The sequence below is a fragment of the Siphateles boraxobius genome, unplaced genomic scaffold, assembly GCF_051911475.1.
Source record: "Siphateles boraxobius isolate OS27281-9 unplaced genomic scaffold, OSU_SipBor_1 2, whole genome shotgun sequence".
In the NCBI taxonomy this organism is placed as follows: domain Eukaryota; kingdom Metazoa; phylum Chordata; class Actinopteri; order Cypriniformes; family Leuciscidae; genus Siphateles; species Siphateles boraxobius.
This window is the reverse complement of record NW_027508810.1, coordinates 4,332,389-4,356,794: the sequence shown is the minus strand read 5'-3', so window position 1 is coordinate 4,356,794 and position 24,406 is coordinate 4,332,389. Positions and strand designations below refer to the sequence as shown.

The 24,406-nt window shown below is 38.9% G+C and overlaps 2 protein-coding genes across 4 annotated transcripts; one reads left to right on the top strand and one right to left on the bottom strand.

Annotated features, from left to right (window-relative positions):
- Positions 1 to 4,300: 4,300 nt before the first annotated feature.
- hmgn6 (high mobility group nucleosome binding domain 6) lies at positions 4,301 to 7,308 on the bottom strand. Its single transcript, XM_077235706.1, has 6 exons — positions 7,110 to 7,308; positions 6,394 to 6,420; positions 6,246 to 6,275; positions 5,582 to 5,629; positions 5,282 to 5,395; positions 4,301 to 5,080 (listed from the first exon to the last, which is right to left on the bottom strand). Exons 1-6 carry the CDS (start codon positions 7,122 to 7,124, stop codon positions 5,042 to 5,044), a joined length of 273 nt encoding a protein of 90 aa, XP_077091821.1. The 5' UTR covers positions 7,125 to 7,308; the 3' UTR covers positions 4,301 to 5,041.
- Positions 7,305 to 23,865, top strand: sh3bgrl (SH3 domain binding glutamate-rich protein like). Of its 3 annotated transcripts, none has more exons than XM_077235705.1 (4): positions 7,305 to 7,360; positions 20,061 to 20,246; positions 20,963 to 21,043; positions 21,267 to 23,865. In XM_077235705.1, the coding sequence occupies exons 2-4, from the start codon at positions 20,085 to 20,087 to the stop codon at positions 21,300 to 21,302; spliced, it is 279 nt and encodes a 92-aa protein (XP_077091820.1). In that variant the 5' UTR covers positions 7,305 to 7,360; positions 20,061 to 20,084; the 3' UTR covers positions 21,303 to 23,865. The 3 variants fall into 3 exon arrangements, with proteins under 3 accessions (XP_077091820.1, XP_077091818.1, XP_077091819.1); XM_077235703.1 differs by lacking the exon at positions 7,305 to 7,360 and adding an exon at positions 7,877 to 8,323; XM_077235704.1 differs by lacking the exon at positions 7,305 to 7,360 and adding an exon at positions 10,332 to 10,602.
- The last annotated feature ends 541 nt before the right edge of the window (positions 23,866 to 24,406 follow it).

Here is a 24,406-nt window from a genome sequence, read left to right as displayed (position 1 = left end):
AGTTGCTCCAAAATAGAAAAGTAGCTTATAAATATTTATAAAATCATGTCTACTTTTACAAATGCAAAGAATTATGCATCTTTGTCTGACACATAAGGCAAACAATTGAAAGCAATGGAGTACCCAGCATGTAAACCTGTTGTAGGAGACCAAAACATGAACAGGAATGATGGGTAAATGTTTAGAAAATATTACTAATTCTTTCTTTTAATGCTTTTCAAACACTAAACTTTAAAGAGGGGGAAGGTAAGGAATTCTAGGGGGCCAAGGGCCCTAGACACAACTATCGTTTCACTGCAAAAGACTTTGATTAATTTACTGGGATCGTATGGACTACTGTCATGTTCACTTTGTGTGGTCTTTGAAGTGTCAACTTTGGCGTCCCATAGGCTTACATAATATGAAATCACAGATGTGGGTTATTTTTGTAAAAATCTTTGTTTGTGTTCATCTGAGGAAAGTAAGTCATGCCCTAGTGAAAAATAGATATATTAAAATGCATTTAAAATACATTTATTTTATGTTAACTATACTACAAATACATTCAAATATTCATGTAGGGCCTACTTAATATAAATACCCTGCAATTGTAGTTGTGGTATACTAAATTAGTATACTTAAAGCAGGCTAAATTGGAACAACTAATTTTATACTTAATGTAATTTAGTTACCCAGAAATAGTGCTGAGGTCCAACTAAAGATACACTTGTTTATATTTGACTGTGCTAAAGTAGAACTATTGCTTTAGAACTAGAACTTCAGGTACACCTTAAATATCTTGCATGATATTACACATAAATAATACTATCCTTACTAATAGTGATATTAAAACACATTTTAGGCTTAATATAAAGAAATATGCATTGTGCAATAAAAAGGTATTCCAAATAAAGTTTAATTATAATATTTATACAACTAAGTCTCAAGCGATATGTCAGTAAATATGTTAATGGATTTGTAGTAAACTTAGTATGAAATAAATGTATTTTAAATGCATTTTGGTGTTGTTTTTTTCACTAGGGTATACATCTCGGACAGCATGAGGTTGAGTAAATAATGAGAGAATTTCATTTTTGGTTGAAATATCCCTAATGTTATTATCCACTTGTACTTTATGAGTCATTTTACACATCCACCCTGCATGTTTGAGAGTGTATCAACACGATCAGGTGTCTGGGAATAACTGTTGGAGTACTGAGCGGATCAGTGATGAGCGGCTCATTGAGTGGCTAAGTCTTTTAGTACTACATTCACCATGTTATCATTGTCACATGGCCGTTCACAGTGAGGCTCTGTGACTAGAGACTCTTATTGTGTAAAGGGACTCTTATTCTGTAAAATGACTCTTATTCTGACACTGGACTGAGAACATACTTGCATACATTCACTTTTCATTCTAACATCATAACACATTATCTTTTTTGCGCAAATTTGAACACCAGTTAACACAGATATGTATGTCACTGATTGTGTATTGTTTAGTGTTGTTCCTGTCCTCACCTGTTTAACATGTAATGTTAGTGAGTCAAAAATTTCACTATGTTGATTTATGTACTGTGTTGTGCTAAGAAGTCAAACAGGGCCGTGATTATGTTAAATGTTTATTGTTTCCATATAACCACTTATATATTATAAATAGTTTACGCACTATAAATGTTTCCTGTCCCAAAGAGACCCAGTCACAGTTATGCCACCATTTTTGAAGATCTCATTCCCGCCAATAGAAGGCACAGTTAATTCACAAGTTAACACTTACATACAGGGGGTAAAGTATAATGCGTATTTGGCGTGCTGTCCGGGGGAGGGCTCAGAGCCCAGAGTACTCCCCCCGTATGTAAAGTGGTTAGGACTAAAGTGTGGAGAAGGGGTGGTGGAGGGACGCTGCTAAACTGTCAATGAAATGAGGTGAGACTGCTGAGTCTATATATACACATTTTAATCATTGGTTGTAGAGTGCTCTCCAATCGTGGTAATTATCTGAACGTGCTCCTCCCGAACTTTGTTAATAAAACATCATTTGTTCTCATGTATGAGGGGGAGATTGGTGTTATGTTTAAATCTTGGTAAAACATTAATAATTGAGTTTGTTTTGTTCCCAATGTTTATATATATTTTTGTAATATTATAACAGTTTATCTCTTTGTTCCTGTTAAATCACATTTTTTTGTCTTTCTCAAATTACCTTTAATTTTGAAATGGTTTAGTCCAAGTAGGAGGGGCTTTGAGAGCCTCTCAGAATAGTTTGGAAGCTCATCTTGTGAATAGGATTATAGTTGTTGCTGTGTTTTGGGTCAATTTATTGGCATAGCCAAAAGTTTGTTTGCAAATAACATTAAACATTTTTTTATTTATTTATTGTGTGGATTTTCTCTATTGGAAAACCTTTTCTTTTCTTGGAATAAACACTGAAATTTTGACGTCACCTCATTTTTACGCCTCCACCTGCCGGTACATTCAGAGCAGCGTTGCTGCTACCGTTTGAAACCTCTTTGGGGCCTCTTTGTTGCAGTTGGCACACCTCTGTCTCTGTTACATGGCCTACGGTAGTATATGAATAATACAAAAATAACACTGGTTGAAGAAAGAAATTATACATACAATCACATCACAGCACAGCACAGGAAGGTTATGTTTTGAAAATGTGACGAGACACACGAGCATGTTTTAGATGCAGATCACACCAGTTTTTGGAAGAGTGCAGAACATTTTCTGTGCTTCTGTTCCAAGGCAGTGAAGCACACTTTCGAGGCCAGTCATTTCCAGGCCAGTCATCTCTCTCAGTATGAATCGTCAAAAGGTAGTTTGCTAACTTTTGTGTAGGTTCCAAACAGAATTAATTTCTAATAAAGGACAAGGACGTTTTTTTTTTTTTTTGCATTCAACATAAATCAGGATATCACACAAAGGTGATGCATATGATGCAGTACACTTTTTACTCATGCACCTAAACAACATTTTCTCTCTCCTCCTTGCATAGATGACGATGTTTATCCTCCCACATAAACAACAGCTCCCTCTAGTGGGGATTTCCCATTCGGCGATGTACTGTACTTGACTGAACACAATAATGATTGCAGCTATGACTCAAACACCAAGGTCGGCAAGCATTTACACTTCTGTGACTATACATCCCCAATAAATGCCTCTTTATATGGTTAAGAGAATGTCTGCCAATTTGTGAACCAAATTACTATTGAAAATTACCCTTACAAAAATAAATAAACTTCAACTATATTTTCAAGTATACTTTATGTAGAAAGTATACTAATATCAAGAAGTATATACTAGAAGTATGAGTGTACTGTTTCAATACTACTTGGGACTAAATTGGCCCACTTTTTAGTGTAAAGTATACTATTAAGTGTACGTTATTCGTGTGTACTGCAACTATACTACACATGAACTTATAGGTATACTGATAGTTTAAGTCAAATACTTGTAGCGCATTTTTTAGTTTATGAAAGTACACTTTGAAATATACTTTCAGTGACCTACTAGTTTAATAGTTTTTATACTACAAGTATACTTGTAAGTTTTCTTTTAGTGAACATAACATCATAGTTATTGTTAACTATTTATATATTATTTTTGCACATTAAGTAGGCTATACTACTGTGTTACTATTTAGGTATTAATTTTTTATACTTAAAATATACCTTTAATGTAATTTAACTCGTTCAATTTTAAAAATATTTTATTCTAGCTTCACACAAACCTACACAAAAAAATTGAATAAGAAACATCTGTTTTCTTTATAAATCAATATTTTCAAATATTTTTGTAGTTGCATTTATTCTTTTGATTGAGAAGCCTAATACTTTATATACATAGTTTTACATAGTCTTATGTTTACAAGACTATGTAAAACTACGTAAAAAAAAGTATTTAATAGGCTTCTCAATCAAAAGAGTAAACACGACTACAAGCCAAGAATACTTAATTATACTTTTAAGTATATCTCAATCAAAAGATTGAGCACAAGTACAGGTCAAATATACTTACCTATCTGAAAGCAAGTCAAGTAAATTCTGAGAAATACATCAAAAGTAGACTTTCTTATTTTTAGTTCAAAACCTAAAGCACAATAGGCTCGACGCTCGAAGCACAATGACCTAAACCGTGACGTCGACTCCAAATTGGTCTATAGCTAACTTGAATAAACTTTTCGTAAGGGAAGTGACACTAGCATGTCTAGCGTGATCAATAAAGCTTCCAGCGATGTTCTCATGCACATCAATTTAGTGTCAAATTTATTGCTGTACGGTTAATCATTTTTGAAGAAAAAAGTAAGAGGCAAAAGTGAGGAAAATTCCACCGTTTTTTATTAGCAGACACTGCAACATCAGAGAGTACATAACAACCTGCGGACTTCAATAAATGTCGGAATCACATAGTAAAAAAATTACAATTTGCATGAAAACATTATGATCTTGAATAAGCTGCCATTTTTAATTATCAGTTTGTTTTTGGGCCCATCGGGGGTCCGTTTCAATAAGGAGGTTCAACCAACTCTGAGTCAAAACGTGAACTCTTGGGTTGATTTACCCTGAGATGGGAATCCCAGAGTTTCCCTCATTTCAGGGTTACATACTCAGTTTTCACTAAACCTCCTTTCTGAAACGGTCCTCAGCTCTGTTTTTTTTTCTGTTTAATTATTATTCCTCTAATGAATAATACATCAAAATCTAGGGCAAATGGATAAACAGCAAGGAAAAAATGCATGAGGTTAAAAAGTCAATTTCCCCCAGCCATGTATAATCACTTGGAAAAACCTAAAAACAAGTGTGAGGAAGAAGAATGGAGAGCATTTGGAAACAATTTAAGAAAACACTCACTGCGTTCTCGCAGAAACAATCACTGCAAATCTACAAGGTGCTCAGTATTTAGCTTCAGTTTGTGCTAAAGATTTGTACTGATACTTATAAAACCATTGATAAAAATATTTCTTTGTTAACAATATGCCTTGGAGGTTGGACAATGACACAACACTTAGAGGAGTGATGAGGAGTTGCAACGAGAGTGTTGATGGGATGCAATAGTGCTACTCAGACTTTGCTTCCTTTGTTTGAGTCTTTGCGACCTGAGGACGGGTTGAGAAAAATAAAGAGAGAATAATGAATTTTGCACGTCATAGGATAGCCATAAAATATCCCAGAGTAACAGCATTCCATTTCATTACACAAAACCAAAGTATAACAGGCTCATTGAAAAAGTGCTGTGCCTATACAGTTCTGTTTTGAATGTGTGATATGCAGCAGTGAAATTATAACAGCGCTCTGACCTTCGCATCTCCATTCTCAGAGTGGTTTTCCTCATTGGCTGCAGACTCCGAGGACTCCTTGGCCTTCATCTTCGTCTTTTTGTCCTCCTTTTTGACATTGACTGCTTTGTCTTTCTACAGAGGAAGTAAATGATTGGCAGCACATTGTGTTAACTGAATCCATAAACAGAACTTATCCACTGAACATTTGCACGCGTGTAAACTCGCTCACATACATTAACAGTACTTTCTTAAAGTACTGAAGCATTGTTTAATGTTACAGTTGTATTGTTGGTTTGTTAGGTATCCGTTTCTATTTACCTTAGCTGTCCTTTTTGATTTGGGTTCAGCCTTCACAGGATCTGGTCTCTATAAACGAAAAAAACAAACAAACAAAAAAACCGCTCAAACAAAAAAGAAAAACAGGCACATTTACCATATTTAAGGCATTGTTCAAATTGAAATAATAAAACAAAACTGTTGTAAAATGTAAAAAAAAAGAAAGAAAAATAAATGTACGTTTCATTTGTTAAATATGTTCTATGAAGCCAAATTCCATTATTGAGTAAGTTCAAAATGTGTCCTTGCCTTAACATGATTTCCTACGGCAAGATATTTTTTTTAGTTTAGAGTCATTTTGATTAATGATTTATATATTTGTATTAGATTTGGCAGAAAATTCTACATTTACATCTTCCACAAAACCGAGAAAAGAAGGTCTGGCTGCTATTGTGGCAGTTAGAGTATGCTACTTATTTGCTCAGATTACATATTGTTCAGATTTATGCTTTTTACGAGTTTTAGTGTATTGCCATTGGTGGACAATGACAAATCTGCTCAGATATGGTGATCAGAAAACTAGTATATCAGCAAATGACCACAGAGAGGTCAAAACTCAGTAGTGCACCTTTAACCAGTCTAGTTGGCATTTTTAAGCATAAACATATCACACACAAACAACATCTGATAGTTGCAACATACGTACTGTTGATAACCGTGCAGATCTCCTCTTAGGCTGAAAGGAGTACAAAGATAAGTAAAAATGCATACAACTATTAATATAAGAAAACATTTCAATAAACAATCATATAAATCAAGTGGCATAAAAAGTTTAAATATAAAAATAAATTCACCTCATCCTTTGCAACACCATCTGCTCTCTGTGGATGAAAAAAAAAACGTGAGCTCAACAAAACCTTTATTTAGAATTAAATAAATATAATACCAATAGTACGATTACAAAAAAAAAACTTACATTACTTTTATTATAATTTTACATTTGCACACATCCACATGTAAGACCAAAAATAAACATATCCAGTGTTCAGTATAAGTACTCATTAGTTCAGCTCAACCATCCCTTGTTAATCGCACAACCAACCCCTATATGTGAGCTGTGAGAGGAGGAGCTGACGACAGCGCCATCTTTCGGTACTTGAGCGCCATTACAGCCATCTGCTCACAAGAACAAAGACTATAAAATAATAACACTGTTATTGTCCATTTCAGTGCGTTCTCAATCTTTAGTATTGCATAGGTCATTTTTAGTATAAGTGGATGTTTCGTGATGGGTTTTTGTAAGAGTTTCTTCTTACACAGCATGGCTGACCCCACAGGAAACCAGCAAAACATAGCCTACTTGAGCACGAAATCGAGCATACTGTGTAAAATGTAGATATATGCTGTGCGATTTTCAATGTTAAATATTTAAAAAGTATGCATATATATATAAATAGCAAAACAAAGAATAAATAAACCACATAAATATGGATATCGATACCGAACAATGCCTCCATGATGTAAGTGTGTGTGTGTGTGTGCGCGCGCGAACGAACAAAAGGATACGTACCTTTCTTTTAGGCATGTTGGATTCCTAAAGAGATTCAGTAAAACACAGGGAAAACTGCTGCTTTAGAAGAGAACTCGGCATATACGTGCTCAGCTCAGTACACTTAACACAATAGTAAACAGAGGAACATTAGCAAGGGACTGAATGGGATAAGGGGGAGCTTAGGCGTGACTGATGCGTAGTTGAACCAATCAGCGCTGAGAGCCAAACATGACAAAGATCCGAGCCGGTCTCTCTGAAAAAAGTCGACAGTAAGAAAGAAAGACTAAGAATATATTCATTCCTCCAAGACTTAAATGCGCATCTTCATTAGTTTACTTTTTAACTAGGAAAAATGACCCTTGTGCTTTTGCAATTTCATAGCAGCTTTGCCATTTAGGTATAGTTCAAAATGGCGCCCTGGAATTGTGTCGGTTTAGAGTTTTTTTTTTCTCAAGCCTGCATATGACAGATTTGACAGATTTGCTATAAGCAACAAAAAAAAAAAAAAAAAAAAAAAGAGGAAAGTAAAAAAGAGAGAAAACTGTCAGACAGTCAGTTTAGTTGGTTAACAGGGCGTTATAGTTTGTTCTGTCGCACGGTGATAAAATATCATGTTAAAACTGCGAAGCAAGCAAACAGAACTTTTATTCGGTGGAAATTGCTGCACAGTTCATTCGTGTCACCGCTACATATTTTGCAGCATATACATGAATTCAGAATAATGTTTTTTCCACTAAACACCAATATGATAGAACTCTTTAAAAGTGTTCTCGATAACACGATTCACATCATAAGCGGAGAAACATTCAAACCGCAGACAGGCAGCACGGCGATGGCTTTGTGAACTTTCTCACATCTATTGCTCGTTTTGAGAAAGCTGAATATTTCACACCAGTCCTGTTTTCATTTGTAGTAGCCTACTCGATGAAAAACACATTCTAGTTCTTAGATCGACTATTTCTGATAAAGCAGAAAGAGTTCTGCAAGCCACGTTTTGCTGTAGAGGCGGAGAACGAGGAGGGGTAAAAGAAAGAGAGAAGGGCAATAATGAGCACAGATCTTAACCGGAATGAATCGAGACAGACGGAGTGAATGAGGATTTTTTACATCGCTATTGTCCCCCATCGTGTTAAACGTACCCCGGAGATTGTTGTTTGCATCCTGATAGATTTAAGGAATTTGTGATTATGGTGATTAAAGTTTACATCGCATCATCCTCCGGATCAACATCGGTAAGAACTTCCAATAATTTGAGAACATGCGTCATTAAAATTTTTTACCACAACAGATAAGCCAAAATACAACAACAATTGTTACCATAGCAATTGTAATACTGGAAGTCAATATACTGAACGAGGGATCAAACAGTGTAAGAAAAGTCCACTTTTTTTTTTTTACTTTTCTTTCTTTTTTTCCCTATGATGTCGTTGATGACGCATTAAATTAGTTTTACATAGTAACAATAACGAGTGTGAGACGAATAATATATTTGGGTGGAATGGTTACCACGAAAATTATTGTATATTATTTTATTAAGTATTATTATTATTATTATTAGTCAGACTGAAAACATGTTTATTTATTACTGAAACATCAACATAAATACTGCTCTAAACTATTATTTTGTTTTCAAGCAAATTTAACAGAGAAAAACATATTACAGTCTAAATATGGTGATGAAGTTGATAACCACTTCCTTATTAGTGTGCTGCTGGTAATAATCACTCCTGCTTGACTACTCAAAAAACAATGTATATAACTAGACTAGAGACTGGACCCAGAATGGTCCCTACCAGTTTCAATGAGTATGTTTTATTTGCATCTTAAGTGTCGGAAAGTTTTAAATAACAGTACACTGTGTAAAATGAGCACACTATGCCTCCAGCAGGTGATTTGGCTGGAGCACTTCCTAATTTGGTGTGTTAGCGAAAACTTGTGCTCTAGATACGCTAAGTTATGTAACATTGGAATGACAGTGACACATCTCATGGTCTGGACTAGCTCATGCTCCAGCCTGTGGCATTTGTTTTTAAAAAATTAAATTAGGAGGCAAATGCCACTGGTTTGTTTGTTTATTTGTTAGTCCATTGCCAAATAATATACCAATTTATTTTGTTGTTGACACAGGTTAAATGTTACATTTATCTTAGACTAAAAGCAAGCAACCCAATAGTCTACTATATTCTAACGTTTATATTACCATACTGTTAAGTATTAAGTAACCATAGTAGGGTAGAGTTGGGCACAGCCCAATACTTTTTGATTTTCTCAGTTTGTGTAAATCCACTTTCCCTGAAAGAATGGAAGGGAAATGTGACAACATGCCCCATAGTGGGTACATTGTAACACGGCCATATGGCAGCTTAAAATGTTATCTGATCTTATAAAGAAAAATATACAAGACAAACTAAAATAATTTCTAAATAAAATACAATTATACACTTTTTTCATATAAAATAATAACAAAAAAGTGCTTTAATAAAAAATTGTGCTTTTATTATAAATAATTATTGTAATAATGACATTTTTGAGTTTGACAAACACACTGCAAAAAAACAAACAAAAAAATTAACAGCTATACAGCATAGTTCAAATAAATGATAATTAACAATTTCTGAATATTGACTGTCTTTATTCATGTTTTTCTCATGGTTTCTCAATAGAAAGTATTAGAATAGCATAGTTCTAATACCTGCACAACTGGGATTTAAACCTGGCTAGTGTCTTTTCCTAGTTATCTAAACAGTTTGGAGATTAAAATAATATCAGATTTGTCTAAGTTTAAATAAACATAAAAATATAGATGAATAAGAGATTTACTTTTGCTATGGTTAAATAAATGTTCAGTGATATCTTCCAAAGATTTCTGAATTTTGGTGCAATTTTTTCTCTATATATAGTGTTGATATGGCAGCTAGTAAATAAACTAAGTTTCATCATGCCAACATGTGTGTTCATATTTAAAACAAGTGTGTTACAACTAGCCCCACATTAGGTTGTGCCCAGCTGACCCCTACACCACAATGTCATGATGTATTTTTAAAATCACCAAGGGAAGCTGAGTGCCTTACTTTCAGATCATCATTTCAAGTCATGTCAAGTTTATTTTAAATAAGATATGAAAGACAGCGATGATACTGTATTTTATTCCAATCATCAGCTCATCAGTAGAGATTTCATGACCTGATATGATAAGGGAGACATCCAAAATGTGTACTGGTTGTGTGTTTCCTGGAACAGGGTTGGAAAACTATGGTTGACATTCAGGCTGATTTGTGAAGCATAATAAGCAAATCATATTGCAATAGAAACTATCATGGGACTTAAAAGGTGCAATAGGTGGTCCGGAAGATTCAAACTTTATCCTGGTAGCATTGAAAGCATATGATCCCACCCTACCTGCAAATCACCGTCCAAAGCCACGCCTCCTCCAAAACACATGAACGCACACAGACCAGAAGCGAGACGACCAGAGACAACGTTATCGGATTACGTCATGTGTCATTCACCGGTGAGAAAACTTTACAGTACAGTGAGGGAAGAAACAGAAGCACATAAAGTAAAGAATGCTCTGTATTTCAGCTTTATTCATATGTGATATCAGGACATAGAGGCAACACAGTCGAATCTCACTGAATTATCTGCATAGGGCAAAGTCTGTGGTATATAGAACTGTATTGTCAAACCTGAAATGTAGATACTTGCCACTTGTTGTCAGTTCAGCTTAAGAAGCAAAGTTAGGTTGTTTGCTTGCCACTCTCACTCTGTCTGCACAGCGTACGTAAAACGTGCTGATAGCGAATGATGTCTGCGTGAACATATTTGCAAACACGCTTTAACTGACAAGAGACACATGGTATCATGTCATTCGGACCGAATGCAATGGGAACGCCCTTGGGGTGGTGCTGATTGTCCAAACGCGTATAGAATCATGCCAGTTCAATGGCTCAATTCAGCGGTGCTCATCACTCACTCTTAAAGATGAACTGAACTGAAATTTGAAAAAATGTGATATAACAGATGCATTTTATTTATTCTCATTGGTACAATTTTTAAAATGGCAGATTTTGTTAAAAGGGATAAAATGCTACATTGAAAATGTTGTTGTAGTTACACGGGCGCCGCCATGTTGGATTTCAACATTCGACTACGTCACTGGCATGGTAGGCTACTCCGTTACCAACCAACACTAGCAGAGCTAGCTTCTCTCTACCCCCTGCCTTGTCAACAGAATTATTCTAGTCGTGATTTCTAGTGTTTAATCTAGGTACGAGAGACAGATGTGTTGAAAACGTCAATGAGTACATGAAGCGTCTGATATCAAATGTTTTATTTAGTTACAAGTCCAACGCATACTAGAATCCTTGATATTCGGCTGAGGGGAAAAGATGTAACGTTAACGTTAGTTCACTGCACAGGATGGGAATGGAATCTTATTCATCCTTCCCAAATGCCCCCTCGCCCAAAGAGTGAACTGCCGGTACGCTGTTAACCTAAGCAGCCTTAGAAAGGGATATAAGTTAGCCTAGCCTAGCCCAGTCGCCAATTCGTAAAATACAGTGTTACATACCAGCTACTTATGGGGCGCTCCAGCGTCTCAGCTCGGACATCCCTTAGAGATAGCATAGCCACCCTCAACACGTCTCTCTCCCCGCACAGCATCCGAAATGAACGGTGCATGGAGATGCTTTTTCGACAATCAATAAATGTTCCAGGTTGCCCTCAACAGATCGACTCCGGTGCAGTGTCCATGCTCCGGCAGCGCCCGCGCCCACACCCGCACCAGTCACTTCCCCCAAACGATCCTGTACTGTATGTGGAGCCTGAAACTGGTCGTCCTCCATGTGGTGGTAGTCAGATACTACTTGCCTGTCCCTCACATGCTCAAATGCGTAACTCATGCCATTAAAATTACTGATTTTCGTGTGTGTATATAGGACCTGCAGCTGTTGCCTATATACCTTCGCAGGTCCTACCATGCCAGTGACGTCATCGAGATTGCCAGCGTAACAAACACAATTTTTGTGCTGCTTAAAAAAAGCTATATTGATATTTTTAGTTACAAATTTTAATGTAAATTACTTTTAATTGTCATAAACAACATGTTATCAACGTTGATTTTTTTCAGTTCAGTTCATCTTTAATACTGTGAACGCGTCATCTGCTATTCTGATTTTCTTCTTCTTTTGAAGTGGTTTATCTGGCCCGTGCTAGTTGTATATTCTCTATTTGTGCTTCAGCGACCGCATTTAGTGGATCTTGCTTCGTTCTCCATTTCAGTGAAGCACAATGGAGCTGCATCATTGCCAGCCACCATCTTCTCATTTCATTGCAAGAGACAACCCGCACTATGCTTGCATTGAGAAGAATTCGTCCGCTCTTCCCCGTCGCTCTGTGACAAATGAAGCGGCTGAGGCCCTTCATGAATCCGAGGCCTCGGGCCAGGCGTCGAGCTCGAGGTTGGAGCAGGCCGGTTTCTCCCTCTCTCTTTCTCCTGCCCTAGCGCTTGCACCACGCTGATTCTCCTGTGGAATTTCTCCACGACTATTTGTGCCGCAGTCCAGAGGCATGCAATGCCGTTTACTTTGGAATGAAAAATGTTTTATTCACCGTGGCTTCTGATTCGAATGTTTTTGGGCCTCCGGCCGATGCTAACCGCCTAGCACCAGGAATCAAGGACTTCTACGGCCTACACTGAGCTCATGGACGTGCTATTGAGAAGCTAAACATTGAGTGGCCTGACGAGCCTCGCGATTCTCAGTCCTCCAAGCTCGACGAGCATTTTTTGAGCGGCCAATCTTATTCGCTCTCCATTAGAAGGAAGCTGACATTTTTCAGTGATCTTCATTATGAGATCTAAAGACCCTGGAACCAGCCTTTGTCCGCTCATTTGACTAATGTGGCAACCCAACCTGACTGGTTCTTTGGATTAGGGGTGGCACGATCCGCTTTTTTTGCCTCCGATACCGATTCCGATACCTGGGACTTCGAGTATTGGCCGATACCGATCCGATCCAATACTAAAATAATAATTAAAAAAACAGTGCCAAATTACCTAATAAACTGTATCTGTATGCCTCACTGTGGGGAAGAGACTGGGATTATTCTTTTGTTAAAGGCATCAAAGCTTGACTTAAACATTATTTTCCTTACTTTGTAAAACAATACAGACAAAATATATACTATATAATTAAAATACATTTATTTTAAAATTTTAAGCGCAACTTTTTAATGAAGCAGCAACATATGATACATAGATTGGACAGAACAACTAAGGCTATCAATAAACTGCCATTGCGCAAAAGTATTGTAATATGAAAGGCTCCAATTCAGAGCGGCACGAAACCTTATGCGCATCCCGTGCGCAGAATGATGCGCTCGAAGCAACATGGAGTCACGGCGCGCAGCGCGTCGCATTGAAAAGTTAAAAGCACAAAAGTAAGATATACATATATTTCTTTATTTATTCATTAGTTTGAGCCTTTTAACAGTTTTAAATTTCAGTTAATGTGCGTGTGTAGAGCAATTATATCGCTCTCTACTCCAGTGTTGTGATTACTGAGGAGTTGTGTTGTGATCTAACAGACACCCGGTTGAAAGTAACATGTGAAACTCCAGCACGTTAAAGTCCTTTTATGCAAACCATAGACGTTTATCTACATATCTACAGTATAATAATAGGAACATTGACTCATCTTGGAGAGAGTTTCATCGTGTTGAGTGTTTTACCCGAGCGCGACGCGCTGTTTGAGTGCTGAGAATGACTGACAGCCGCAGCGGAAGGAAGCACTTAGGTGAAGATTAATTTAACGATTTAAATCTGTACCTCACATTAAACTATATGTAATGGCTTCAGAAATCTTGGAATACAGTACACGAAAACATTATAGTGCTTTATAAAGTTTTTGTGCCTTTTGTGTTGTATAACAATAACATACGTAGGCTACAATATCGGATCGGATTTGGATGGTCTCGTCTGGCGATACCCGATCCGGCAAATATTGGTAGTATCGGAGCAATACCGATACTGAGTATCGGATCGGCGCACCCCTACTTTGGATCAGGGTTATACTTGCATTCCAGCAGTTGAGGACATGCTGGCCACTCACCTTTCACAGATGCTCTTCGAATCAAAATCTGTTTTACCGCCGTCATGCACGCTTCGGGATACAGAGTTAAGTTACCAACACCAACTTCCTGAATTGATGGACGGAGACGCTTCAGGCTATCTCCCCTCAATACCTCTTCTCGCTCGAGCTGCTTCACCCCCGAAGGGAGACGCATCTGGCTTTCTCCCAGAGTCGGATGCTCCAGCCTCTACACCAGACCCCAAAATGAGAAAAACCTCCTCATTAGTCTTCATGGGCCTCTCTTCGCTGTACTTCACTTCAGTAACTTTAGCTTTCTGCCCACCACCTCTCGCTGGCAGCCACACAGAAAGTCTGGCAGCCGAGCTCCTACTAGAGCCCATTCCTATGCAACCCTTGTCTTACCACCTGGCAGCATGGAGGCTTCTGCCAGGTGTGTCGTGCTGGGTTCTCCACACAATTCAATTCGGATACACCCTCCATTTCCATCGCCATCCTCCTTGCTTCGACGGGGTTCATCCCACTGTTACGAACAGCATCCTCTGTTCGTAGGGTTCTAGGCTTCTGTTCTTCAGCAGGTAGATAGAGGAGGTTCCTTCTTCTGACGGGAACCGCAGCTTTTTCAGTCACTACTTCCTCGTTCCAAAGAAGGACGGGGGTCTGCGTCCCATATTGGACCTATGTCCAGTTTCAAGTTGCACCAATTTCGGGTCCTTTCATTTGGTCTGGCTTTGGCTCTGCAGACATTCTCCAAGTGCATGGATGCAGCTATGGTGTCGTCCAATCTTGCCATCTCCTGGCTACGCCTGGGTCTCCAGATCTACTGACTCCACCCTGGCTCCTCCCACTATCGGTTCCACCGTGGTGTCTCTTCTCTATCTGGGTTCCCACCTGGTTCCTTCTGCCTAAAGCGCCTCCTTGGCTTCACCCTCCGTCAACTCGTCTGTGGTGTCTCTATCTGTCGGCTCCTCCTAGTTTCCACCTGTCTCTGACTCCTCATTCTCCTCCTGAGCCCCCACCCTCTCTCCTTTTTTAGACCATATTGTTAGTGTGAGGACGTGCCTTTCATGGAGGACGGTGTAATGTCAGCGTTATGTTCAGTTTTGTTTAGTTTCATTGTGTTTTGTTTTCATTTTCTCTGTTCTTGTGTTCTGTTCCGTGTTAGTTTCCATAGGTATTCATTAGTTCCACATCTGTTCTTAGTTCTGTTCTCAATAATTATTTTTCTGTATTTATAGCCCTTAGTTCCCTTTCGTAGTCACAAAGAATGGGGTTTCGCTTAGAAAGTCTATCAACTTCGAGTATTACAAAACGAGCCAATGGCAAAGAAATGCCATGGGTCTGCAGATTTTGCATAGCGTAACTCTGCCCCACCTCGTGGGTATATAAGGAAGTACGCTGGCAACAAGCAGATATGTTTTTCCTTCAGAGCCAAGAGGTCCTCTTCACTCCGGAAGCCTATTCAGAGTGCGGTAGTCTGATAGATTCAGCTGATGGGCACGAACGCTGTTTGACATGTGTGGGCTTCGATCACGCTCGGACAGCGTTCATGGATGCAATGTTATGGTCAAGACTTGATGACCAAGAGTGAGAGTCCCCTCATCCATACTCCGATCTATTCTCTCTACGAGAGGGAATACTTTGGCTGGTGGCCAGAATGACCTAAGGCAGATGGTGGGGTAACAACATGACAAATTATCCTCGGTCCACACCCCCCTCTTTCACATTGCAACCCGCGTGGTTTCCGGATGAGTTCGTTGACCAGTCGTGTTCTGTGGACGCGGAGTGGCCCAGCTTCTCATTTGGCGTCCCGGCAGATGAAATCAGCGGTCTCTTCCGCCTTCTCTGCCCTCGCAGAGGCCGCAGCCAAGGGTACACTGGGGTTCCCCCCGTGGAGTGTTCTGTGGCAACACATCTGTGTCCCCACAGCGCCTCCACCTGGCGTGGCGACCCTAAGGACCCCTCCAATGCCTGTAGGTGTTTTATCTACTCCTGTGGCATGACCTATCGAACTGGGGGGCAGGCTGCCGCCTCACTGCATGCTATTGCCATCCTTCAGGGTACTCAATGACATGCACGAAGGTATAGCTGATTCGTGGCTTAATCCAAGAGCTGCATGCTGCAGACCGTTTCTACGGACCGTTTCTACGGTTTCTACGGTCTGTTTTCGAGGGGCAGGCATACAAGTACGCGGTTCTCTCATTCGGGCTAGCCCTGTCTACTCATGTCTTCACTAAGGTCGTCGAGGCAGCCCTTGTGCCGCTACGGCAACACGGTGTTTGCATCCTGAACTATCTCGATGCCTGGCTGATCTGAGCTCACTCTCGAGACCAGGTTTGCGAACACAGGGACCTAATGCTCCGCCACCTAGCTCGTCTGGGCCTTCGGGTCAACTGGGAGAAGAGCAAACTTTGCCCCGTGCAGAGGATCTCTTTTCTCGGTATGGATATCGACTTGGTCGCCATGTGCGCGCAGCTTACAAGCGAGCGCGTGCAGTACTGCTGACTTGCCTTAGACAGTTTGAGGGCAAGAGTGCGGTTCCACTGAAGTCATTTCAGAGGCTCCTAGGGCATATGGTATCCGCAGCCACAGCAACGCCGCTCGGATTGCTCCATATCGCTTCAGCTCTGGCTTTGCGATCGAGTTCCGAGGTAGGCATGGCAACAAGGCACGCCCCGAGTACCAGTTACTCCAACCTGCCTTCAGACCTTCACCCGGTGGATGAACCTCAGCTTTCTACGGGCCGTAGTGCCCTTAGAAAGAGTTTCCAGGCATGTTGTTGTCTCAACAGTTGCCTCCACCACGGGCTGGGGTGCCATGTGCAATCGACATGCTGCCGCGGGCTCTTTGACAGGACCTCAGCGCCTATGGCATGTCAATTGCCTCGAGTTGCACACAGTACGTCTCGCTGTGCACCACGTCCTTGCGTTGCTCAATAAACAGCACGTACTAGGCCGATCAGACAATACCGCGACAGTAGCATACATCAACAGACAAGGTGGTCTACGCTCCCGCCGTATGTCGCAACTCGCCCGCCACCTCCTCCTATGGAGTCGGAAGCATCTGAGGTCACTTCGGGCCATTTATTCCGGGATCCCTAAATTTGTGCAGCCGACGAGCTCTCGCGGTTTCAGCCTCTTACTAAAGAATGGCGACTCCATCCCCAGTGGTTCAGCTGATTTGGGATCAGTTCGGGGACGCACAGGTTCACCTATGAACCCATGACTCGTCCCATTAGAACCTGTTTTACTCCCTGACCGATGGCACGCACGGCACCACGTCAACGCCAGAGTCTATGCCTCCAGCACCTTCGCGTTGGCTAGGTGCCTTCATGCGGGAACCCCTCTGGGCGACCCCCACGTGTGTATTTCCACTGTAGGCCTCTCTGAGCATGTGTCTTTCCCTTGGCAAGCCACCTTGCCACCCCTGGAGTTGAAAAATTCCACCCTACGGGCTGAATACTCCAGTGTTTCTCAATATGTTACCCCCTTCGGGCCATATGTGTATTCCTATGTCCTCCCTTCGGGCAGGCAATAATTGCATATTTCCATTGAGATATGCTTCCCAGTGTATCTTGGTATTCCTGTGTTATGTAGGACTCCTACGTCCTAGTCTCACGACGGGGAGCTCAGACTTACGCAGGGCACTGGAAGACAGCCGAGAAGCCCTGCCACTTCCGCTGTACCCCTGGAAACGCCTGAGTTCAGTCTCGGCTCCTCAGCAAGTAACATATCTGCATGTTGCCTGCATACTTCCTTATATATAGTTATATATACTTCCTTATAGTTACGCTATGCAAAATCTGCAGACCCATGGCATTTCTTTGCCATTGGCTCATTTTGTAATACCCGAAGTTGCTAGGCTTTCTAAGCAAAACCCCATTCTTCATCACGACGGAACGTCTCTGTTCCCTACTCAGGGAACGAGGGTTACATACGTAACCGAGACGTTTTCTCTGTTCAGTGTTCCGTCTCGTTTATGTTAATGTGGTTGTGTTTTACTGTGATTATTCCTGCAATCTCCTGCATGTTTTTTTTGTTTATTAATAAAGTGTTTTTTCTCTTATTCTACTTGTCATTGACTATGTTTGCATGCAGCCAATAACCCGTTCAAAACCGGAATATTAGCAATAACCCGGTCGCGCACGCCCATCTAAACACCGGCAAAAACCCGAATATGCTCATATCCTGGATTTTAAAAACCCGGATATGATCCCTGGGGTACCCCTTTTCTAACCCGAATTTTTGGTCATGTAAACACGTATCGGCATATCCCCATAGTGATTTGTGTTCTGCGCATGTTCTATTTGCAAGGAATCTTGGTCTTTTGAGTAGAAGAACTTCTCGATGCATACAAAAACCTGCGTGCAGTAGTGATGCACGGGTCGGCTTTTTTTCCAAACCGCGGGTCCCGCTTTTATGAAATTTTTTGGCCCGCCCCGCACCACTGTATCTATTATCACAACCCGCCCCGCCCCGCACCCGCGAAATAGACATAGGCATTGTAATGTAAATGAAAACAGCCTTTATTTCAGCCTGAAAGTGCTTGGGAACATCGCCCTGTAAACTGGCAACAACATTGAACCATAAATTATTATGAATATGAACCATAAATCAGGTCATATTAATAAGATACATTTTCAACATTTACAAAGCAGCGTTTGTATTCATCTAATAGGCTAAACCATTTTTTATTTCTTAGACCCCCCACAAATATGTCTTGACATACTGGAAGTGCCCGTTTTGTGGCTCTCCTGTTTGTATATTTTTCACACGAGTTGCACTTCACGTGACCGATACTGCTGTTGTCTCCTGCTGCAACTATTTCTGAGAACCGGTCCCAAACATTAGATTTAGAGGCCTGACCTTTTTTTTCTTTTAATTATGTAAATTCCCGACCTCAATTTCTCCTGCACCTTGTCTTCCATCTCCACTTTTATTTCTCCGTTCTTGTTGTCGTGGCTGGCGGCTAGCTGCTTGGCGCACCGCTTTCGTGACGTGACGCCAAACGTTTGGGGACATCACGCAAGTTACGTTGCTACGGCATTCGTATTGTAACCTTATCAAAGAACCTAATAAAATATGCAAATAGATATTCCCAAATATTTAATATAGGCTGGAAATTGCAAAGCAACATACATGGATTTTTTTTACATTTTGTTTTCAATGACCCGCCCCAACCCGCCCCGCAAATGAAGTGACAATTTCTTTTTCCCCGCCCCAGCCCGACCCACGGGTTAACCGCGGGGTCCGCGGGTTACGAGTCGACCCGTGCATCACTAGCGTGCATATGTACCATAAGTAAACATGGCGAGATGCAGCATAGCATACCTTTGGAGCGAGGTCAGTACCAGTACCAAAGCGCAAACAAAGGCGATCGCTATCTGCCCCAAACTATTCATTATCCACTTGCTGCTGCTGTTGTTGTTGTCTTTGGATACAGGAAGAAGAATCGGAAATGACGCATATTGTGTGCGTCACCGTTTACATCGGGATATTGCAATTCCATGGAGCAACTCTCTCTGCTCACGCATGTAAACGGGTTATTCCTAATGTTTCAGAAACCCGAATAGTGACCTTAACCCGACCATAACCCGAATATTGGCTGCTTATAAACGTAGTCATTGTGCGCTTTATACAGCCACTCGTTACATATTTATTTTAGAAAATAAATAGGGTAAATGTTTATTTTATGTCTTTAAATGGCTAAAGCTTTTGAACACAAAGAGGTATTTTCACATAACTGGGTATACATATGTAAGAGCTTAGTCTGGGTACACGTAATTTTAATAGGGCTTGGGCGCAACATAAAAAAACATAAAAAAAATCAGAATTAGTGTCCATCAATTTTAATGTGTGATTTAATCTTCTATTTCCCTCAGATCAAGAAACAGCAACAGGATGTCATGGGCTTCTTGGCAGCCAATAAGATTGAGTTTGAGGAATGTGACATTGCAGCTGATGAAGACAACAGAAAATGGATGCGGGAAAATGTTCCACAGGATTTCCGACCAACCTCAGGGAACCCGTTACCTCCTCAGATCTTCAACGAAGAGAGATATTGTGGGGTGTGTACATAAAAGAAATATCTCATGGTGGGGTAGTACAGTAGCTCTCAACACTAGTCAAACATTATGGAATATTCTGGGTTAACAACCTAAAGTCTTTGGACAGTATCTGTGACACGCTGTCAAAAACCACGGAACATATTTTCCACTCATTCATTTAAAAGCAAAAGCTCTTTAAAGATGCACTATGCAGGGTTTTTAGTTTGCAAACAAGATTAAAACTTGAACTCTCCTCTACATGGCCAGAAGCCCTCTCCCCAGATATGATAAATCAGTTGCACACGCAGTTGGCAATATAAAAACAACCAAACAAACAACTGAAAAATTCTTCATAATATCTTCTTTTGTATTTCCCAGTAGAAAGAAAGTTTGGAACAACATGAGGCTGAATAAATTATGATTGGATTTTTTTTTTTTTTTTGGTTTAACCAATCCTTTAACCACATGTCACAGATTTAACCCAGAATATTCCTTTAAGAGAAAATAGTTTACCCGAACTCAACAGACGCCTTTCACGAAGGTGATGAAGCTTTCAAAATTAATCTATTTATGTAAGTTTCAGTGTTGTGTAGGACACATTTCTGCACAGGTAATTTTCAAATATCAGAAGAACTGCAGTCTTGTGTTTTGACTGGTTTACTCAAGCACAGACTCTAATAAATTGAGCAATGCTTTCTTTTGCCATCTGATCCCTAAATGATGCTTCTGTGCTCCAGAACTATGAGGCATTTTTCGATGCCCGTGAAGACAATGCTGTGTATGCGTTTCTTGGCTTGACTGCGCCCCCAGGTTCAAAGGTTAGTGTTCTGACAGACAAAAGGGTCCTTTATGCCCTCCTCATGTGTACGGTATGTGTCCGCTTTTAGGAATGTTTGAGTGCTAATGTTTAGCCTTACGGACACAGTGTCCCATCTGAGGGCCTTTGCTTCATAGACATGCTCTTCTCTTTCTTCTACTGTACAGAACAGGTTCTCACTGCTAATTTGAACTAATCCGAAGGCTTTCTATGTTTCTTCACAGGAAGCTGAAGCCCTATCTAAGAAAAGGCAGATGTAATCTAGAGAACCCGCTCCAGCACAGCTGCTGAACTCCTGCACTTTCTGATTTCTGATGGTTTTCCTTTGTTTTTCTCATTGGTTCTTATCTTTAATCTTTCTTTTTTTGCACCTATGAAATTATGTGATGAGATGGAATTATTTGTCCACTTGAGCCCTTTTCATTAATTAACTGTTAAATGGCTATTCAACTTAAAAATGAATTTCTGTAGCCGTCCAAATAGACACGAGCAAAGATGTGTCAAGATTTGACAGTTAATTATTTCTCTAACTTTTAAGCAAGTTTATACTTAAATGTACTTGATTATTAATGTGGTTCAAGTAACATCCAATTAGTGGCCATATATTGCAATGATAGTTTGCTTTTTTGTTTGTTTAAATATATTCTTTTTAGTATCTAGTATTTTTAGTAAAATGGATCTTTACTTTTTTTTTTCTCAAATAATTGATTTATGTGTATATTTCATAATGCATGTTTTGCCACAAGTATCCTCCATGTCTTAATACTTAATACTTTTTTTTCTTATTAAGAGTACTTTTTTCTATTTTTAAGTTTTAAAACAAGAGAGAAATATAACAGGCCTCCCACTTGAAACACCGCTAGTCATTCTTTCAAATCCTGATCTCATGCTTTCATTACAGTTGTACATATTTTCTTTTTTAAGATCGTTGTAACATGTAATAAGAACATTTGATATGAATGTATTCTGTAGTGAATCTTTTTAGAGCTAAAGTGATTTGGCAGTCTCTATCATGGTAAGGCCTTTGTTTACAATATTACATATATTATATAACAGTTATCTGCCATCTGTCTCTCTCCATCTGATGCATGTCTAATTTCAGTTTTTACCATCACTTTGGTACTAATTTCAGAATCTTGATGTCATTTTCAGAACTCTACACATACAACCCAAAAGTCTTCAGTTGTAACAGGCTGTCCAGTGTTTACAACATTGCATTGTGCTTTCATTTATTTAAATCATTACACTTGCAGAATCATTTGTTTATCATCATGAAATACCATAGAAACATTAGTTTTTTCGATTGCTTACACGGTTCATTAAACAATTTACCATTTTGACTGTCATTTTAAAAATCTAATATTTTAGTCATATATTATTCTCTTTTGTCAGAATCAAACTTTGGCCTCAAATGATAACATAACAAATCATAACAAATACACAGTCTACTTTCCTGCCAAGTTAACATCAGTGAGATTAATTCGTAACAATGTGACAAAAACCTCTTATTGGGAATCAGCAATTATTTTACAACTCAATGTCTATTACAGTATACAACATAAATAAAAGAGTGCAGTTACAGTAAAATAAATCAATAAGCTTTAGGAAAAACTTCATTTTCATTACACTATACTTGTAGATGAAAAGAAGAAAAGTTAAAATACCACAGAATATGAACCCGGTATGCAACACAATGCAGTATACTGTGAATTACAGAACAGTAAAATATATATTTTTTAATAAATAAATTCAGCATCCTCTGCACCTTTAGCCAAATTTCATTACAGTATACAGTACTATAGCAGTTTCTTAATTTTCTGACAAAAGACTTTCTCGACCTCGTCGTCTCTCAGTTCTGCAAAAATACAGGACGTAAAAAATGTGTTAAACGTTTTGACAAATGTGTCTGTTCTGAGAGCTGAATGAATGGTTTGGGAAATTGTGCCAACTGAATCAGTTATAGTCTGTTAGCAATCGAGAAAAACTAATTCAGATCACCCACACACAAGATACTGATTTCACTGGTTAGTTATTTGTACAATCATTAAACGTTGTACAATATATGTGATAGATATTTCATAATGGTTCTATACATCACTGTAAAATAACTAGTAAATACAATATTACAGAATATTACAGTATTGATGAAAACAATCAAATCCCAACATAGGTTAAATTTCCTTGAATCAAAGAAAAAAGTAAATTATTATTATCTTGTACTTAAGTACAATAAAACATCATCTGCAGTGTTTTGATAAATTGATAACTGTAATCTGTTAAACTCTACATGTATTGAAGCTGTATCTACAGAAATCTATAGATGTTCCAAATTATTGATCGATTTATTTATTTATTAACCTTTAAGATCAGTTGGATCAAATGACTGGCCAATGTATTAAACTGAATGAAAAAAAGAGATGCAAATAAAATGTTTGATAGAATTACTGTAGTATTATGAAAGGCAGTTATGAATGAAAAGTAATATAGATGAACCGCTTATTATCTGTAGTGTAATGTATACTTTGTGACTTTGTACTACATAATTGACATACATTTTCTCAAATCAAAGTGCATATCTGATCATCTGTTGTTGTGTGATTGAGTTTTGAAAATTCACCACTTGCTTCTGAAAAGAGTACCAAAGCGCTAAAAAAAGTAAGACCTCAATGTCAGTGGGAAAAAATGAGAATGGTTTTGCTATTTTCAATTTGTTTTCTTTATAATTGCAGACTAATGAATAGTACACAGAATACTGCATACAAATATAGTAAAAAAAAATGGTACAATACATAATATACAAAAATAAATGTTTTAAACTGTTAACGAATGTCTGAATTTTATTACCTGAATGCAATCTTTTACTCATTTTAACTGAAAGACCTGATGAAATATGGTCAATTTGATATAGACTCACCTCAGTTTAAACTACTACACTCCACTATATTCTACAGTATGATAGCAAATGAAAATGAAATGCAATGCATGCTTGAATGTGGATGTTGCATTTTACAAGGATTTGCTTTATAAAGACTTTTTAAAATATATTTTTAAAGAAAGGATAAAATACTCAAATTTCAGAGCTTCCTGTAGTTCAAAATTAAATAAAAAAATTGCAAGGCAGTGTGCAAAATTACTGGAAGAAATTGTATAACCAGCAAAACATTCATTTTATTCTTGTGCACACACTAAAACACAGACAGTTCCATTCATTGGTTGAGGAATGTGAACGTGGTGAACTGCTTGTGTTTCAGTGCGTGCGGATAGAATATGACCATCCGTAACATTTCTCTGCGGCTCTGCCGATTGTCTTGTGCGCTTCGACTCTCGAACTGCAGAACTGCTCCTGATGTAAAACGCAATGAAA

Coding starts and splice junctions, on each gene's coding strand:
- hmgn6 (XM_077235706.1), bottom strand. Junction 5,396..5,581: donor AATCAAAAAGGACAGCTAAG/GTAAATAGAAAC, acceptor CTTCCTCTGTAG/AAAGACAAAGCAGTCAATGT. Junction 5,081..5,281: donor CTGAGAATGGAGATGCGAAG/GTCAGAGCGCTG, acceptor ACCCGTCCTCAG/GTCGCAAAGACTCAAACAAA.
- sh3bgrl (XM_077235704.1), top strand. CDS start 10,531: ATGAACGCACACAGACCAGAAGCGAGACGACCAGAGACAACGTTATCG. Junction 20,247..20,962: donor ACGAAGAGAGATATTGTGGG/GTGTGTACATAA, acceptor TCTGTGCTCCAG/AACTATGAGGCATTTTTCGA. Junction 21,044..21,266: donor CTGCGCCCCCAGGTTCAAAG/GTTAGTGTTCTG, acceptor GTTTCTTCACAG/GAAGCTGAAGCCCTATCTAA.